This window comes from Haemorhous mexicanus, chromosome 1 (assembly GCF_027477595.1).
Source record: "Haemorhous mexicanus isolate bHaeMex1 chromosome 1, bHaeMex1.pri, whole genome shotgun sequence".
NCBI lineage: Eukaryota > Metazoa > Chordata > Aves > Passeriformes > Fringillidae > Haemorhous > Haemorhous mexicanus.
This window is the reverse complement of record NC_082341.1, coordinates 139574961-139594438: the sequence shown is the minus strand read 5'-3', so window position 1 is coordinate 139594438 and position 19478 is coordinate 139574961. Positions and strand designations below refer to the sequence as shown.

General features: G+C 38.5%; 1 protein-coding gene across 6 annotated transcripts in view; it reads right to left on the bottom strand.

Moving 5' to 3' along the window:
- OXR1 (oxidation resistance 1) overlaps positions 1–19478 on the bottom strand; it is a 264414-nt gene that overhangs the window by 114348 nt on the left and 130588 nt on the right. For all 6 annotated transcript variants that reach the window (XM_059865204.1, XM_059865222.1, XM_059865245.1 and 3 more), the window contains one exon: positions 18032–18228. In XM_059865204.1, the coding sequence (XP_059721187.1) occupies positions 18032–18228 (197 nt within the window). The remainder of the gene's footprint in view (positions 1–18031; positions 18229–19478) is intronic.

Sequence of the window (19478 nt, the reverse complement as noted above, 5' to 3'; positions counted from 1 at the left end):
GTGAAACCGCAACAGCTGCGCAATCATGTGCAAGACAGACCTGGAGTGAAGAGGTTTATTTCCTTTGCTGCTATGATTACTTCATGCACCAACCAGAACATAATTTCCACTCCCTTTTGTGCCTGAAGAAGTTTTACTTCAGTGATCAGATCCTGATTCACAGAAGTTATTAGAAATTCCCACACTGCATGTTTTTGTTTGGAAAGAGGCGAGTGGTCTCCAAGAAGGCGACACTTAAGCTGTGCAAAAAGAAAAAAAAGGCTCCTTTCCTAGTTAGCTTCAATCCTGTAAAGTAGTTTGGCTAAATTCTTTCCTGAGTGTTCTTCAGCTGTTTCAAAGAAAAAACAATACACAAAGTAAAAAATTATTAAAAAGCACCCATGTATTAAAAACCACCATCATGTAGGGTACAAATATGGACAGCAGATGTGGACACCATTCAGGCACAACAGTGGTAAATATCTGGAGAAAGCTGAATTAAACATTTCAAATTAAGTCAGCAATTCAAGTTTAAAAGGAATTACAGTTCTTGGATTGAAGCTCTGAGTTCACAAGGTTAATTTACAGTTCTACTTTTGGTGCAAGTCTGTTGTGACAGGAAGAGGGGGAACAAACAAACAACTTTTGTCCCACACAGCGCTCTGCTTGGGCAGTGCAGTATGCACACACACATCCTGCCTGGAAGGGAAGAAGCTGCCAGACTCTTCCTGCTGCCAATATAATTCCATTCTTTTATTTGAATCCCTGCAATTCCTAACACACCATCTTTATGCAGGTGAAGCCAAATTTCTCCATTACTCCCTACAGCCTCCCAAATAGCACTGAGCAGAAATGATGGGCACAATAGCATTGTGCAAAAATGATGGGCACATTCTGCTGAAATCTTTGATGATGCAAACTCAGAGTCAACTTTATGAACACTGACAGTTTGTGCAAATTTATACCTTCATCTAGGACTCACCCCTGAACACAGTAGGGTGGATTATATTTATATTGTACATAAAGAATTGCACATTTTTGCCTCCTCCCCCAAGTATTGTGAAGCTTACTTGTTGTTTTTAAAGTATCTGAATTCATAAATTTTACAGAGCTAAATGGAAGTCATTTAATCTAATTTGATAATCAGACTTGTAGGCATTGATGCTTTGAAGTGGTTAACTGGGTAACAGCTAATTTCCCTGTGGGATGAGCAATGCACTAACCTCTCTTCCCTCTGAATGATGGCAGCATATAAATATCTGCTGCATTTGAAAAACTCCTAAATCACTAGCCATTAAGAAACACTAATAACTTGACTGTTTTTATACATAATTTATTATGAAGAAACTAATGGGTTCTGTATTCCAAGCATGTCTGCAACCCCTGAATCTGTTGAAGTTTCTTCCAATTCTGGTGACTTCTGCTAGGATTTCCAGTTGGTGCAAACTATCATCTGCCAGCACTGCCCTTTACCAGGAAATTTTACTTGTCTGTTTAGGACAGCCTGCCCTCAAATATTTGTAGAGCTGTTCACAGGCCAGAAATATGAGCTGGAATCAGGAATAAGGAATGTTACAAGATAGCAGAGCAAATAATCTGCCTTGCAAAGAAACTAATTTACCTGCTGGTATTGTCAGCAAAAGAAAACAAAGGGAATGAGCACTCATAAAACCGAGGAGAGCTACCCATTTAATTCAGCCCACGGTAACAGTGACTGAATTTGAATTCCATGGGAGCAGTTCAGTTCACTTGAACAGGAATTTGTTTATACTTCAATACAAAATTTAGAGCATTACATAACTGGAGGAAACACTCCTGATTTCTTAAAAAACTAATTAATCTCTTTGATTTCAACAGCATTTCTGGTGGGGTTCTGCTCAGAAAGGTGGTGGCAAATTGTTCAATCCTGCTTGCATCAGTGAAACAAAACCCAGGATAAAACATACCATGGTGAGCAGAAATCATCTGCATTTAATAGCTTGAGCTGAACCTGTTCCTGTAGTATTGATGGCAGCAGTATTATATTATATATATTATATACCAGTCTGTTGGATTATGGGCTAAACAGACCAAAACCATTCTCTTTATAGGTCACTTAAGTACAACAAGAAAAAAGTGCATTTAAACCCTCTACCCACCAGCAAATATTGCAGCTGTCTTCAAATTACCCTCCTACTAAGTTTTTTTTTCTAAGAGAAGTAAGTTTTATAATGTTCTTATTTTATATACAACCCTACTTCTTCAAATGAAGAAGGATTCACTCCAAAATCACAGAAAATATCAGAATGGCATGTAAGGTCTCATAAACCTCAAGACACCCTAATTCTGTATTATCTATTTGCTGTGATTTCAAAGAGGGAGGGAGGGAGAGGCAAACATCATCTTCCCTCTCTCACCTAAACAAGAAAAGTAATTTCCAAGAGTGGGACAATTTGTACTCTGTTTCTTCTATATCCTTGTGCCCCAGGAAAAAAGCAAGCTCTGGTAAAGGGCATACAAGTATTAAACTGAAAGCATTGGTTCCCCCACTGTACATTAGCTTAGCAACTACTAGCATTTCCCTGAGTGGGATATTCTTTGGGGGCAGCTCGCTTCAAGCAATGAAATTTGATTATACTTTAACCAAAGACCCTGTTTTTATTAACAAACTTGAATACAGCTAAAGAATAAATTATTTAAAATCCTTAATCGTTCTGTATGACTTTGATCAGTGCTTCCTGAATTATATTGCAAGGGACTCTGTTTATTCAGTTTTCCCTTGCTGCGATGGTAGTCTGCATGACAACAGGTTTATTGTGCCAATACGTCTACAATGTTAACAAGCAACTGACACTAGTTGTCTGTAAAACTCCTCAGAGTTGCAAATACCTTCTTTTGTTAATATGAATTTCCCCACTAGGATAGAATCACATTCCTAGGCACATCTCTACATAAATTACTCTAGCAGGATCACCACAGATATCACACATAAATCAAATCTGCTTTCAAATAGCATTAATTGATGCTGAACTGTTCAACATCTGTGTGGACAGCGTGGATCTCCTGGAGACACCAAGCTGTGTGGTGTGGTCAGCACGCTGGAGGAAAGGGAGGCCATACTGAGGGACCTGCACAGGCTTTAGAGGTGAAGCCTTGCAAACCTCATGAAGCTCCACAAAGTGAAGGGCGAGGTTCTACACCAGGGTCACAGCAATCCCAGTCCCAGGCACACCCACAGATTAGGCAGAGATGTGATTGAGAGCAGCCCTGTGAAGAACGACTTGGGGGTGATGGTTGATGGAAACCTCAGTGTGAGGTGGCAGTATGGCCTCATAGCCCAAACAGCCAACAAAATCCTGGGCTGCAGCAAAAGGAGTGAGGCTGGCAAGTCAAAGGAGGTGATTCTGCCCCTCTGCTCTTGGGAGACCACACCTGGAGTGCTGCATGCAGTTCTGGTGTTCCCAACATAAGAGGGAACTGTTGGAGCAGGAACTGTTGGAGTGTGGAATTTGCAGGCAGCCCCAACAAGGGAAGAGATGAGCATCTTGACTCCATGTTTCAGAAGGCTGATTTATTATTTTATGATACATATTATATTAAAAGAAAATGCTATACTAAAACTATACTAAAGAAAGAGAAAAGATACATCAGAAGGCTATAAAGGAATGAATAATAAAATCTTGTGACTGACCAGAGTCCTGACACAGCTGGCTGTCATTGGCCATTAATTAAAAACAATTCACATGCCGGGTAAACAATTCTCCAAATCACATTCCAAAGTAGCAAAACATGAAGAAGCTGAGACTTCTCACCTTCTCAGGACAAAAGACCCTAGTGAAAGGATTTTTCAGAAAATACGTCTGTGACAGTTGGAGCAAGCTGGGCCATGAAGATGGCAGGCTGAGAAAGCTGGGACTGCTTAACCTGGAGAAGAGAAGGTTGTGTGGCGACCTCAGAGCACCTTCCAGTCCCTGAAGAGGGCTTACAGGTGAGCTGCAGAGGGACTCCTCATCAGGAACTAAGTGACAGGACAAGGACCAACCGGTACAAATTGAAAGGGGGGAAATTTAGATATTAGGAAGAAATTATTTGCTTGTGAGGGTGGTGAGGTACTGGAACAGGTTGCCCAGGGAGGTTGTGGATGCCTCATCCTTGGCAATGTTGGGGTTGGATAAGATCTTGAGCAACCTCAGTAGTGGGAAGTGAGGGTTGGGACTAGATGATCTTTAAGGTCCTTTTCAACCCTTAATATTCTATCATTCTATGAATAACCTAAATTCAAATTGCCATTGTAACAATTAAAACAATTATCCTGCATGCCTGGGGGTGTCACAAAAATAACATCAGACTGATATTTGATAGAAAACTGTCCTGATTCTTCTCTCATCTGTCCAGTATTAGAACTAGGCAAGTTCAAAGAGATGGATCCTTCTGCCATAACCAAAACATGCCTCCCTGATACCCAGAAAAATTGCAAAGAACCCCAAAAGCAATCTGTTCTTCCCCTCCTCCTCCCTCCCTCCCTCCCCAAAAAATCAATAAAAGCACTGTGACAGGCCTCATTTTTATGATGCAACTTACAGCAGAAATCTGTTAGTTTTGTCTGAAGAGTTCCAAACACTAGCCTTGGGAAGAAAATGATCCTTTACAACGGAGCTGATCTGCAAATAATTGTTGATACAAATTCCTGTCGCAGCAAACCCTGCATTTTATGCTATCACCTGGTGGCACTGTTATACAGCTTGCTGCATCTCTGTTTTCAGCACTGGGCTCTGGGAGAGCACACGGTGCTGCATCTACCCTGGGGTTACCCAGGACCTCCCAGGAAGCTTTGGGATGGGGGGAGCCAGCTGACCTAGACACTGGGTTTTGTTTTGGACTTCAAAATATAGCTGGTCTCCCAAAACAGGCATTGCAATTTGGGAAGAACATGTATCTAAAATCCATCTCAAGACTGGTGTTGTTATAGATAATTACAATTTGCAAGTTTCATATTTCTGATACTTCTCCCATAAGCAACACACTAGCAAGGTAACTGAAGACCTGGGAGGTTTCAGTGGGACAAATACCAGAAGAAAGCTGTTGTATAATTGCAGATGGTTTTAAGGGAACTTGTTTCACTGAGCAGATAAATATGAAGGTTATGTAATATAACCCCCAGAAAATAAGAATAGCTGCAAATATTAACAAACTGTCCAGTTTGTAGAGATAATATTTTTAACTGCTTCCTTTAACAAAGATAGAATAATCTATACATTGTGCTAAAAAACCCCAAATTAAACTGACCAAACCTGCATCTCCTATCTTACAGAGAGTATCCTAATTTACAGGCAGCTGATGAACATTCAAAACTGAAACATCAGTTATGCTAATAAGCAACAGATACCTCTTCAGTGTATGAGGTTAGACAGCGCTATACATAATTTTGCATTCATACATATGATGTGTATTGGTTAGAAAAACCTGATCCCACTCAAGTCTCTAACAACTAAAAATTAAATTATCTTTAGGTTTTCCCCCTCTATTTTTACATCCTATTCACATGTAAGTCATCCTGACAGTAGGAAAGGGGAAGTGTAAGTCTACAAGGCAGTGGGTACCTAAATCATACTAAATGTTCCCACATTTTCCCCCCTCACAAAACTATAACTGAACTTATCAGTATACAAGAGCTGAAATTTCTGTATTTTTCCTAATAAGGTACATTACCTAGAAACTCTCTCCCTGTTCTTTAAAATGAAATATGTCTTAATACTAAATGTGATTGATAGGAATGTTGTCAGCAGAACAAGGATCTGAGAAGGCTGGTTAATTACCAGAACACTGGATTATGGTATGAGACAGGGCTTTTCTGATTTTCTATATCACTACTTGTGCTTTTATCAAGTAAATTTTTTTGATAGCTCTGCTCCTCTTCATTGCCTGGGCTCCACTCTCATTTACTTGCACACCCAGCCTTGTGCTACCCTCTTCTTGTATTGGTGCTTCACTGACACTGTAATCTTCATACCTGTGGTGCTGCCATTCCTTGACTCCAACACCTTTCCCTGCAATCTCTTTCTTTACTCAAGCAGAGTTTAATAACTCAGGGTTTATTCAGATGAATTATACATCCCTCAGACCTATTTATTTCAACCCTATGAAAGAAAGCATCTTTTAGCCTTTCTTTGCCAAGTAATTTAGACTGTACTTGCAAGGAAGAGGTTTTTTTCCTTCTCAGTGTAAGACAGCTTCACTATTCATGTTTAAAAAATAAAGTATCCTTTTTTCAAGTTGTCCTTAGGTGTCACTTAGCGCATTCTCCCTCTTGAAAAATACAAAAATTAAATCAGTCAAAAGAACTCGTAGCATCTTGTTCTTAGCAGAGTAGAGAAAAATATTTATTGTTCTGAAGAAGAAGTTTGCCAACTATCCAAAAGCAAATGAAGTTATGCTTTTTCTGTCTCAGGTAGATGAAATAGGAAAATCAATTTGATGGCAAATATGGTGGTAAAGCAGTGAAAGAGATGGGTCTTTAAAAAGACCATCAAATACAGGAACCTCATTCAATGAACACTGAGACACTGAGTTGAACCCAATCCATCTTTATTAATGGGGCTTATTGGAGAAAGTGTTTTCTGGGAGGTTATTTACAATCACATGCAACAATGACATGGTAGTCCTAAGCCTACACTATTCTACTTGGTTATATTCTCATTCAAACAGGCAATCCTTCAGAACCACCTTGTCAGGGAAAAATAAATTCTCCTCTCTTGGAAAAGCCTGCTGGAGGGTTCAAGAAGAGCCCTTTGCCTCTCAAATAATCTATCATTACTATAGATGGATATTTTTTAATCTATTTTTTACTTGTGATGAGTTACAGTCCCACTGGTAACCCCAGCAGAGAAATGCGGTGTTTAAGGAAGGATAAACTGCTTGGGCTTGGTTTGTTTTCCAGCAAACATTGAAAAATAAATATTTTATATTTTTCATTTGGCATATTATCTTCTTCTATCTGACAGATTTGATATGTATGCATTCAATATTGATTAAAAAAATCACAAGAAATCAGTGCAGATTTAGATCAGTGTCAGATAACATGACAAAGGTGTTCTACTCTAACTAAAAATATCAAAATCAACTCAACTGTGCATTATGTAGTTGCAATCCCACAGGGATTTATCTTTTACTACTAGAGCTGAGTTTGGGCCAAACCACTAGATAGCTGAGAGTCAGCAGTGGTGTAATTTAGCATTTTCTCAGGGTTCACACTGGTGATGGTATCTGTCCAAGATCCCAGCAGATTTCAGTACCTAACTCATGCCAACATTAGCAGCTATGTTGGGAAGTCTTGACCTGTGAACAATCTCATGTTTTATTAAAATGAGAATTTCTTGGTTTTAAATAGAACATGTCATCTAGTTTGTAGACAGAATTTAAGCAAATTTCTCAAATCATAATTTTATTTCCTAGTACATTTATGTTTTTAAAAATGACTGTAGGGAGGAGCTATTTTCTCTGAGATTTATTCAGAGCAAGAACATCAGAGACTTGGCAGACTATCAAAGAGCCAACCCCAGCACTGTTTTACATACAAGTGTTAAGGAAAAAACATAATTCAAACTGTAGATAGGTGACAAAAGCACCTAATTCCATACCCAAGTGGTCACACAGGTTCCTAAATAAATGTATGGCAAAAGTTTCTGAGAAACTGCAAGTCAAAAACCCTTAGAACAGGTCACACTTGTCACATTTCCTCTGGCAGAGGAAACAGACTGTCATTCTATCTTCTACAAATTAAAAGAACAAAAGAATCTCTCAAGCATATTAATTAATGAGATTCATTGGAAACATAGCAGGCTGCTGCCACTATTTAGTTTTCATGAATGTATCTGGCCAATTAGTATCTAAATTTATCAAAAGAATTTTTGTACATGTTGAATATTTTATGCTTGTAAAGTCTTTGCATACTGCTATGTGCATACTAATGCCCTGTAATTGTGGGATGTTCAACAGTACAATAACTCCATGATAAAATCTGTTTTTCCTGGTTTAAGATAAAAATCAGGGTTTAGTGACAACACCCAGTTCCCAAAACGTTTTTGAGGGAAAGTAGCAAAACAACAAGCCAAGCTGTCCTGGAGGTGATCCTAACTCAGAAGATCTGTCTCCTGAAAATCACTTCTCACTTTCATTTATCTAGCAAAATCTTTATCTAGCAATATTTATCGAGCAGCATCTAGCAAAATAATATGATAAATAATCAGAAAACATGAATAAGGAAAGGGTAAAAATTTGTTTAAAAGGAAGAAATAAAATGACAGTTTGTTTGAAGCCCAGTGAAGGCTTTAAGGTATTTGGTAGCCCCTCATGTGAAGGACCCAGAAATATCAGGCAATGGGCAAGGTCTGTTCTGGCACAGTATAAATGGCTTGAATTAGGTCTTTGAATTGGATCATTCTCACAGGAAAACAACTTCCCTGAACAGGAGGGAGACGGTCCCACCCCATCAGCACAGGCCACCTGGTGGTGGAGGCTGGGGTGGGTCACACCTCAGGATCAGCGTCCCTGCACGGCTGGATTTGGTCCCTTTGTTCCAGACTGACTTTGGTTTCAGTGCAGTTATACCACAATAAATAAGTCCAGATTTTGATCTCAGATTTCATGCTCACATATATGCTGTGTGCAAGGAAACTCAATGGCCTCATTCACCATCTCAGTGTCAGCTTCTAAGGGTCAGGAAGTCACTTTGCAAACAGGTTACAAGCAGTATTTGTGGTTTGACCCTTTCCATACTATCTTCCACACCCCTCGTCTCAGAAGGGCTTTTTATGGATTTAAAGAAAGTGTAAGGGAACAAATAAAAAACATATGAGGACATTTGACACCATCAATAGAGTTTCTGATTAATGCCCCAAAATCATAGCTTTCATGATATATATACAGAGAACTGAAACAATCACTAAAACAGAAATATCACACTCCCCTTGGACCAAGAGATCTCCCATGATATTTTAAGACCTTTTAAACATTCTTTTTTTTTTTTTTTTTCTGCAAGTGGAAAATCAGAAAAATCCAGCTACCTTAAACTTTATTTAATCTATGAAATACAATAATTTTTTATAATCAATTTTAGTACATTTTTTAGCCATCTAGAATTATCAAGCTGTCTGAAAAAAAGTGCACTTGATTTTAGAATGAATAAAATATGAATAATTACAATATGAATATAAAATATGAATAATTACAACAGGTGCTTTGGTGTGCTAACATTCCCTGTACTTATAGAAGATGCAGTTGTTGGGTCTTAAAAACAGCACAACCTCTTTGTACATTCTGTTGCACTGGGGAAAAAAAGTTTTTCCTTATATTAAGCCTAAACCTCTTGTATTTCAATCCCTAGGCTGGCTGTGTGCCATTGTCCTGCCTTGCACCACTGCAAAAGCAGACTACAGATAACTCATTGGCAGCCTCCTTGCAGACAGCAACAGGCTGCTGTAAGGTGCCCCTCAACGTGTCCCTTCTCCAGCTCCCTCAGTTGTTCCTCACAAGGCCCCTGATGACTTGGTGACTGCTGTCTTTAGAGTTTGTGCAGCCATGAAGTAGTCCACCCACCTAGGCCACAGGGCCCCAACGTGGACACAGGGCTGCTCTGGAAGATGATGACCATTAGAAGTGAAGCTGAACAGCCTGTGGAACAGCCCTGGAAAATCCTTCTGGCCCTTTTTGAAAAGGGGTCTAGAATTTGCCTTTTTCCAAAATGTCATGGGCCTCCCATGATCTCCATAACCTTTCAACAATGAGAACCCCACAGTGACCTCAGCAGTTCCTTCAGCATCCTTACTATGTATTCCAATGGGTCCCATTAACTCCTGTGGATCAAGATTTTTCACAGAATCACTGACTTAGCCCTTTTCCACTACCAATAATAATTATTCTCCCAGAACTATGTCTCCAGATTCAGCCTTATGTGCCTCTGCTACCACTAAATCACCCAGCTATTTCAGCACTGAATCAGTATTTCCTTCTTTGTTCTTGCACTGCTAAGAGGAAGACTTTGCTATTTCCCAGTACTCAAAAGACTGGTGCTCAAGGCACACTATGTTAGAAATCTTTTTTATGTCCTTTTTTCAGTCATTTTTCTCTTCTACAGAAAGCCTCCAATGAGAGAGAGACTGAGGGTGATGCAACCTCTAACAGCCGAGAGCTTATAGGTCAGATTAGGTTTTTTTTTTCTTCCCCCAGAGATTCAAATTTTAGTGTCCCAAGAGTACACATGATTAACTGATCTTGCCTACAGAACTATAAAAGATTTCATCTTTATCCTGACGAAAAGCAAGATAATTAGAAAATCCTGAAATAATATTTCTTGCCCAAAATGACTCAGCAGATGATATGATAGCATTCTATATGATTAAAACCAAAACCAGATGCTAAGAAAAGGGAAATACTGAGATGAAAGGACATTAATGAGCATCACTTTTCTAGTGGATGCTGTCTCTATAGCTCAGAACGAATTTATATTCAAAGGATATGCAGAGTATCTGTAAAGGAGAAAAGAAGGATACAACATTAAAAACTGGCTTGTAATGGCTCCAAGTTTGAAATACTAAAAAAGAGAAAAACAAAGACATGAGTAAATGCTTGCATGCTCATCCAGAGTAGCTATGTGATCTGAATCACTAATAAAAATCTTCAGAAAGGTTGAATGAGTAAGGATTTTGCATAGTTACTGTTGCTATGAGAGACACTTTCCATATTATCCACACATTCCACAAATTATTTCCCTTTCCTTATCACTCACAAACAGGTAAAGAGGTGCTAGGAAAATAGCCTCCTCCTCTAAAAGTTTCCGAAAACATATTTGAAAGAAGGCAGTCAGAATGATGCTTTTCAAAAAGTACTGAGTGTTCAACAGAGAAATTATAAGTGGAGTGAATGGGACAGAGTCAAACTCTGCAAATGTGTCCAAGCAGCACCTGGATCCTCTGAGGCAGAGTTGGAAGCTCCATCTCCCACCTGTCCTTCTCTAAAAGGGAGAAGATGAAGCTGAAATTTACAGCACCTGCTGTATCAAGCTCCACCATTTATCTAACAGCTAATATACCTATGTGTGTTGTGTGCTTTGCTAGTATCAGCAACAAATATCCAAAGTAATTTGGAAGTCACTACAAAAAGGAACCACATTAAATTATGCAGAAGAGTAGAAGCAAATATATTCAATGGCCAAATGATAACATTATTTGGAAAGAAAGTGAAGCCTTCCTTGCAGGAAAACCTCTCTACAGTAAATACACCAAAAATCAGATAATGTCTTCTAAAAAGAATAATATCTCTCTAGAGCATCCCAAATAAAATCTTGCAGAGTAGGAAGAGGTTTTCACACTGAAAACAAGAGTACCACAAATCACAGTGTCTGTCTTTCAAACAAATTTTATGCTTATTTTAGAGAAAAAGGTAAAGAGGCACCCCCCCAAACTCTGTTTTTAAACAGTGATTCGATAGTGGGTAGTCCCATGAGGTAAACTCCATAAAACTCTCAGCTTGATTGTAAATAAGCTTGTATTTTCAGGGGGATCAATGTTGTCCCTTTCCAGTTTTGAGTCTAACAGCAGATTCACTGTAATGTCTGACTAGCTCTCCCACAGCAGCTCCAATAGCTCCAGTAGAGTGTGAGATCTGAGATATGAAATCACCACTTGAACTGATATTAATGGCACACATTAATTTTATATTGGCAGATTCTGTGACACCATATAAATTTAGTAACAAATGTGTATGATTTCACATTTAAACATATATTCCTGACATATTTTAAAGTAATATTTTTATGGAAGCAAACTGGAATGTATGCAAACAGCAAGAAAATTAATCTACTGCATATCTAAACAATATGGGGGTTTTTATGTTTCCATATCATTGTAAGAGTTATGGCTTAAACAGACTCACTGGAAAGCATATATCACAAAGGTTAGTTATAATTGTACCTACTAAATAGTAGCTGATCACTTTTAATTTAGTTCTTCCTTTCATAACAGGTAGAATGGAGTTATTAATCACTTGAAAGAAACAATATGTTTTAGGTTTCCCCATAAAATCATTTCTATTATACTCTCACTTTATAAATACTGTTTTATACAGCTTTGTGCATTAGTAATAATTCCTGTATCCAGTAATAATTTATATTTCTATGGATTAAATTCTTTGGAATATCCATCTTCTTTTCACATCAATACATTTAGAAGTACTGAATTATTAGAAGTCACTTGGGGGTGCTGCTTGACAAGGAGCTCAACATGCTCCAGCAATGTGTGCTTGCTGCCCCAAAAGCCAAATGTGTCCTGGGCCTCATCACAAGCAGTGTGGCCAGAAGGTCAAGAAAGGTGATTCTGTCACTCTGCTCCACTCTCTGAGACCCCTCCTTGAGTAGTGCTTCCAGCTCTGGCACCTGCTGGAGTGAGTCCAAAGGAGACACTCCAAAATGATCACAGGACTGGAGCACTTCTCCTGTGGAGACAAGCTGGGAGAGTTGGGGTTGTTCAGCCTGGATTAGAAAAGGCTCCAGGGAAATCCTACAGACACTTCCCAGTACCTGAAGGCAGCCTACAAGAAGGATGGAGAAGAAATTTTGGCATGGGCATGAAGTGATAGGACAAGGCTTTAAACTAAAAGAGGCTTAGTTTAGATACTACAGAGAATTCTTTACTGTCAGCATGGTGAGGCATTGGCACAGATTACCCAGAGCAGGTGTGGATACCCCATCCCTGGAAGCATTCAAGGCCAGACTGGATGGGGCTTTTAGAAACCTGGTCTAGCTTAAGGTGTCTCTGCCTATGGCAAAGGGAGTGGAGTTAGATGAACTTTAAGGTCCCTTTCAACCCAAACCATTCTGTGATTCTAAACTAATCCCTAAAAAAACTAATCCCAGCTAAATTTGAAGCAACTACCCACTGAAACTTTGTCTCTTACAAACAAAATTAGGAACCCACATGAAAATCAGTCTTTTCCCAGTTATCACTTTGGCATTAGCTACTAGACAATTGTTTTGGAAATTTAGTCAATTAATATGTATTTATTCAGATTTGCTTATCCCAAAAGCTTAATTTCTCTTCCACACTGATTTTATATTAGTTAATTCAGAGTACTAATACGGCAAGGTTAAGCTAGCAGAAAATATTTTCTCTGTTAAGAATTCTACTGACCTCATTTGCAAGAGAGTATGAAGGAGAAAAGGGCTTGTTTCTTTTTTTCCTCTTTTTTTTTTTTTTTTAACAAGTGGAATATGAAATTAACTTTTTTTTTAAAAATGAGCCACTATAGGGAAGGGAACTTTGGCAATTAGTATTTCCCAAGTGTCCTCCTGCTGCATATTATGTACACATATACATACTTAGGTATTCTGTCTAAACTACTAAGTGTGTGTAGTTGTAGCAGCAAAATCTTCCACTGGTGACAGAGATTGTACCAACAAAAGATGTCTCCTGAGGCAGTTGATAGTTGTTTTCTAAATTAAATGATCTGTGCTAGCAAGAGCCTGAACAGCAACACTTGCATTAGGGCTTTTATTAGAAGATACAATGAAAAAAACCCAACCCAAAAAAAAATGCTTTCCTTATCTCCCCACCAATACTGTACTCTAACATTTTCTAGTATGAACTTCTGTCCTTTTACATAATTTCTTTTGCCTGATCAGAAAAATATTTTTATCCAACCTTCTTATTTTTAAATCATGTATTTACTCTATAGCAGTGCTGCAGTTTTATTTTAATGTCAAATAGAACAAAAGAAGGCCTTTCACATCTACAAACCAGGTATTAGGTAGGCAGTCCACTGGCTATGTCCTCTTAGAGGTATCTAAGCACAATACACCAGGCTTGCACAGCTGAGCATACACCTCAAATACATGTCTCTATAGGGTAACATTAACGACTTCATTCACCTTAAGAAATGGCTAAAAGTATATCCTGAGGCATCATACTGTGAAGAACAGTCCTACAATGCACCAGCTGGGTCCTAAAAACAACACAGCAGTGATGCAGACACCTACAAATGGCTGTAGCTCTTGCAGTTGGACAGGGCATTAGGCTGATACAGCCTTACTGCTTTGAATTCAGGTTACCCATATCCTTCTCCATTGTTTCATACTCCAGCCCCTTTTCAGAGTGCTGAAGACCTAGGCACCTTCTTTTTCTCTTTTGAGGGAGCTGCTCAACAAAAAGCACTTCAGAAATAAGTGGCCTGATTTTTTAAGTTCCTGAAGCATCTAAAAAGTCTAATTTTAGGTTTTTATTTTTAAGTGTCTTGGGTGCTGTTTCTAGAGTTCTCCAAAAACTTCATCCAACCCACCATACAGACTGTTTTTCCTACACTCATCTTATTAATCTAGAGGTTCCCACTCAATTTCTTCACACCAGTTCAGCACTGGAGGTGCTGGAGCCTTCCTGCCTGCTGAGCCTGCCATATGGAAGATCTATTTATCCCCCTCACTGACTCTCCATTTTTTATTTCATTTCAACCAAGCATACAACTTGTTCCTCATTGCCTATTCCCTTCAGTTCTTCTCTTTCTTACCTACTTTTTCCCCCCAGTTTTAAAAAGTGCAGCTAGACTCTCTAAGTTTGGAAAGCACCTGAAGTGTAGTCTGTGGGAAAGATGAAATGCAAAATAAGTAACTTGTTTATAGCTTTCTAAAGCAGGAGCAGTGTTGATGAAATTTAAAAATCTCTTGGGATTACCAGACATTCCTTCCTCATTACTCAATCAGTTTTGGAAGGTCTGGATAAAACTGTGTGCCCATAAGTTGGCACAAACAAAAAATTAAAAATATTCTGATGCTAGAGAGCCTTTAGAAACACAACCTCTTAGACAATTGCCTGTGCCTACTCACAGTAACTGCAAGCATACACAAGCTGCTACAATTTATTCTGCAAAGCATATGTGTGCAAGGTAAATGCTCACATCTCTGGATCTGCAAAGCAGAGTCTGATTTATAGAAAGATCTCTGAAGTGCTTCCTGCATAGCCAAATCAAAAAAAACCCCACATATTTTAAAAATACCTTTTTTTAATACTTCCCATGAATTGATAAAGTAAAACTGGTTACACATTTCTTACACAAAATCATAAGTTGCATGGCTATTTAATAAAATGGGCAGATATTAACAAATCCAGATAGGCCCTGAAGTAAGTTTTAGTTTAATAGACAATGTGATGCTGACAGTTCCATTTTAAAACACAAACTGTCTCTATGCACAAGTCTAAACATAGATGTGATACGTTTTTTATGTATTTGAACTCAGTTGTCATATCTATAAAGTACTTTACACATCATGATAATTACTTAAAATAAATTCTTAAAGAGCAAGAGAGTAACACAAAACACATTTGGCACTTGTTAGCTCAAGCTCAATTGCTCACTGCCATAAACACTGTCATTTGCCAATTTGTTCCGAGGTTAATGTAACAGAACACTAATTTTAAAATAAAAGAAAAAAATCAGCTGAGAACATTACTTTTCTAACATATTTTCTTAATCCATTTACTTGATCTTGAACACAGTTTGCTTTTAGTAGAGCAACATGAACAAACAAGGGCAAAACAAGGTAAACCTCTGTGTAATTTTATTAGGTCAGCCACAGTTCTAGTGTGCTTGTTAATGCTAATAACAGCCAATCTTACACAAAGCATCACAGGAATCTGAGGGGGTTTTCTATTTTAGAGTAAGGGTCTGCTACAGGTGTGTCAGTACATTCATCCTCAGAAAGTAACAAATTATTTGGTTATATTTTAAATACCAGAAATTATTTTTGAGACAAGTGACAGAAAATTTATTTTAAGTCAATAGGATGATTTAGGTCATACTAACATATGCTCTAAGAAGATAATTATTCTTTCAGGTTACCAAAGCCATAGACTCCATATTGGAGCAACTCAGCCAGTACAGTAAACGTTCATCTGGTGTCAGTACTGTGCTGTCCAAGATGAAACCATGCATTTTCACAGTCATCAGGAACATGTGCCATCAAACATTTGAGAAGATACAGAGCAATTCTTGTCTCTTTTATTTGCCTGTCAGCAACATCAGACATAATGCACTATGCAGTAATATTGGCTCTAGAAACTTAATCTTTGTGATTTAGACAAGTCCCATAGCCAAGGTTGTATGTATAAGAACAGAAAACCCACACCTCTGGGTCAGTCCAGATGGCTCTGGACACTCCCAATACTCTGTACAAAGATAACAGAAGATGATATTTGGAAAAAACATGCAAGTTTGGCCACTTTCTGTGGTCTGTCCCCCTCATACTTCCCTAGGGTCTGCAACTGTTGTTCACTAATATCAGCATCTGTTTATGGGCAAGTTGCCCAAAACTGCTGTTTTCTGTGGACACACTGTCCATGTTCCAGCATGACAGGAAGAGAGGCAGTGGAGTATCCACCCCTGGAGACTGTCAAAACTCAGCAAGACAAAGCCCTGGCTGTTCCATCTGGTGCTGGCTGAGATCCTGCTTTAAACAGGACACCAAACCATACAACCTTCAGAGGCCTTTTCCAGTCAACAAGTCTATTGAAAAAGTGCTGCACAATATCCAAACAAATTATTCAAATGTATGAACAACATTCTGTTACTTCAGCACAGAGGTTACATCCTGAGCAACTAGGGCTCTGAGCCCGTGATCACTCAAGGCACATATAGATTGGAGTTCACAATATAAAGATTGTATAAAGAGTCCCAAAAGAAACTGCAGTGAGTCAAGTTTAACAGGTAGATAAACAGAAATCTTAATCTGTAGTTCCATATGCAAACTATGTTTTGGGTGCTCACAGAAGAATATTCAACTATGGACAAATCAGCAATAATTCATTTTAATACTGAATTAGATTTAGAACTGATGTTGATGATGTGGTGGATTTCCACTCTAATTATTACTCTTATGAAACCCAACCTGCACTCCAAATCCTGCTTCATGTGTAAAGCAATCTTGGCTTATCTTTGATATTCCTGTATGATCACTTGAAAAAAATAGGAGAATTTTTGGGTGTCACAAAATGCAAACACGTACAGTCACTCACCACTTAAAATACAGACTTCATTATTAAAATGGGTAGATTGCTAGTGCAGTTTCCTTCTTTAAAAGCAACATAAGTTTCAAGGGATCAGACATAACACAGTGAAAGATGTCTAAGGAAACACATTTTTCTTGATCTTTTAGACAAGTGAAAGACATGTAAATAGTTCCCTTGGAGCAGAAGAAACAATCACATTATACTGCAATAATTCAACAGCTCACAAACTATTGCCAAGCAACAGGACAAGAGGCAATGGGCAGAAATTGATGCATGGGAAGTTCCACCTGAATATGAGGAAGAACTTTACTGTGCAGGTGATCGTGCACTAGAAGAGGTTGCCCAGAGAGTTTGTGGAGTCTCCCTCACTGGAGATATTCAAGAGCAATCTGGACACAATCTTGTGCCATGTGCTCTGGGATGAGCCTGCTTGAGCAGGGACATCAGACCAGATGACTACTATGGTCCTTCCAACCTCGCCAAAAGGAGTCAAGCACAATCTCAAAATTGTTTATGGGGAAGCAGGCTGCAAAACATGTTCCAGAGTGCCTAAGATGGTTTTAGATTCATCCTGACATTCCAGATTAAAATGCAGAAAACCAAAATATTCAGGGAAAGATAACAATAAGCCCCATAAAAAATTCTTCACACTCAGTATGCCTCCTCCCTCTCCCAACTGGAAATCTTTCCTAAATAGGAACCTTCTGAACAACATCTGCTGAAATTCCAATGCAATCCACTGTAAGAATTACATTTTTCCTAAAGCATTTCCTAAAGCATGCCTTCTTCAATACTTCTTAAGGAGAAAAAAAAAAAAGGAGTAAGAAAGAATTCAGGTAAATAAAGCAGGTAAATTCTTTAGAGCAATTTGATATCAGCATTAAGATATGATAGCTTCTTGCTCACTGTGAGCATTTGTAAAATTAGTAGCCAGCCGCCATTAAGCAAAAGAAATAAACCACAAATAAAGGAACAGACCCTGCTTTCGTAAAAAGCACATTTGATTTTTCCTGTGAAAGGAAACTCACCAATGGTGTAAAATCTCTTCAGGTCACTCCTCCGCGGGTTGCGCCTCTGGCTGCTTGTGCTGTTGTCCTGCTCCTCCTCGGAAGCCGCTGTCTGAGTGGCAGGTACAGGTTTGCTGGGCGGAGGTGTCTGAGCTTCTGCTGCCACTGGGTTGCATCCTGGCCCACTAATATCCACCGACTGGGACTTTTTCTTTAATCTAAAGGCAATTCAAGACAGTAAAGCATTGCTGATTATCATTCTATACCTAGATTACGAGTAAAATAACAGTGATATTCTACTGTTCGTTGTACAGTAATTCATGCATGTCACAGCCAAACAGGGAACAGCAGTGATAAATTAGGCCTTGTATTATTTTCCCCTTTCAGGTTCTGCTAAATCAGTTACAGCACATCCATCTCCCATGTAGCTGCAAATAGTAAACTGCCTTCAAATCAGCCAGCAGAGCTGCTTGAAGGATCAGTCCCTAATCTATTTACATGTCAGCTGCCCTCCGTTACCCTATCATTAAATTGCTTGGCTTAAGTTTCCACAGATTAGGGGAGTACAAAGAAATTAAATAATTTGCACAAAGTTGCTGAAAGTCTTAAGAGAAAAAAATTTATATATGATCTTCTGAATTCAGATATGGCTCTACAACTGCATTTCCCATTCTGCAATATTTTCAACACATTGTTTCTCAAGAATCCCACTAACTTCAGGTATCATTTTTGCACTGCAATAGCAGATGACAAAGAGAAAGAAATTCTCTTTTCTGCAGAAGAAATTAGTGTTCAGCTCATCACTGGCAGACAGGTACTGTATGAATTATTAACCACTATTCTATGGGCCCAATCACTGATTGAGTTTTTTACCCCTCTAGTGGCATGCACATCCAGACATAACATCATAATTTGTTCACAAGTATATTCTGAGACATTGTCCAAATCCTTTTCAAAGTGGAGGCAAATGACATTATCACTAGACATTTTATCAAAGTTCTGAGGGAAAGACTTAACTAACTCTCAAACCCTACTTTGGAGTGGGGTGGGTACACCCCTGTCACTGATTCACCATAGTTCTGATATCTCCACTATCTCTAGGGACATAAAATAGGAGTTACTATGCTGCTAAAGTTATTGAATAGAGACAAATAATCTGTTACAATGAAGTTCACAGCATGTACATTGGATTTTGTCAATACTTTTCTTAAATTAGGTCTCTATAAATGTATATAGCTGACTACATTATTTGATCCTGGAAATAAAAGAGGTTTATGACATTGCAGTGAGATATTGATTTGAGAGGAAGGGATCATAACAACTCTGAAATTTTGAAGTGAGTGAAGCAAAATGAAAAAGTTCTGCAATGCTAGAGGATAATTTTATTAGGCTAACAATTTAATGCTAAGCATCCCCCTCTTAACTTTGCACTTCCTTATTTTTCAAACAGTTTATCCAGGTATTGGCT